This window comes from Sinocyclocheilus grahami, unplaced genomic scaffold (assembly GCF_001515645.1).
Source record: "Sinocyclocheilus grahami isolate Dianchi unplaced genomic scaffold, SAMN03320097.WGS_v1.1 scaffold560.1, whole genome shotgun sequence".
In the NCBI taxonomy this organism is placed as follows: Eukaryota; Metazoa; Chordata; class Actinopteri; order Cypriniformes; family Cyprinidae; genus Sinocyclocheilus; species Sinocyclocheilus grahami.
The window spans coordinates 499,411-500,144 of record NW_015505739.1 but is presented as its reverse complement, the minus strand read 5'-3'; the positions used below and the strand labels follow the sequence as shown (position 1 = coordinate 500,144).

The window sequence follows — 734 nt, the reverse complement described above, 5'->3', positions numbered from 1 at the left end:
TTTTAGTGGTCTGTTTACATTTAATTCTGGCACATTTTGTTGTACAACACAAATTACACATATTGATACCTCAAATGAGAATTTAAAACTTTTTTGTGCTTTAAAAAGTCACTACATAAAGACTACAATGGTTGTTTGTTTCATCAAGTGTGTAAACACACATCCTTGTGGTAGTTGTAGTTCTTACTGTACAGTATGTAGCAGCTTGAGTTTATAAAGCACTCAAGGGTTTCCCAATTGAAATTCTACTTAAATCTTAAAATAGTGTTTCCCACAGGCCTTGTTTTACTCAGAAATCAAAACCCGCTCAATTAAAAACCCCTTATGAATTCCTGAGGGAACCGGAGGTGAGTTAGCCTTCTGGGTTAGCATACAAACCGGCATTATGACTGAACAGCTCAGTTAGCATTTGCTGTTAAATGAAAGGCTTTTTTACTCAAAATATACAAAGCCTTAGCCAAGAGGTTTTTTCAATCAAGAATCTACGGTCTCCCTTAATGTTTTATCGAGAAAACATGCCTCTTGACCTCATCTGTGAGGTTCAGTCTCACAATACAGTGAGAGTCACAGTCAGGTCTGTTCATGTCTGTAAAAAAAAAAGGACTCCAGAGAGAGTTTTTGAAGACTGATGTCGGTCTTGTCCCTACACCAGCTCATCCAGCAGTGTGCCTATGCTCTGGTGCTGCTCGGAGGATCCCGCCAGGGGTTTATTACACATGGGGCAGACGCAGCGC

The 734-nt window shown here is 39.8% G+C and overlaps 1 protein-coding gene across 1 annotated transcript in view; it reads right to left on the bottom strand.

Moving 5' to 3' along the window:
* Nucleotides 1–6: 6 nt before the first annotated feature.
* The window catches only part of LOC107556209 (RING finger protein 122-like), a 13,847-nt gene continuing 13,119 nt past the window's right edge, over nucleotides 7–734 (bottom strand). Inside the window, exon 5 of the mRNA XM_016239262.1 lies at nucleotides 7–732. Coding sequence (XP_016094748.1) covers nucleotides 644–732 — 89 coding nt within the window. The 3' untranslated portion in view covers nucleotides 7–643. The remainder of the gene's footprint in view (nucleotides 733–734) is intronic.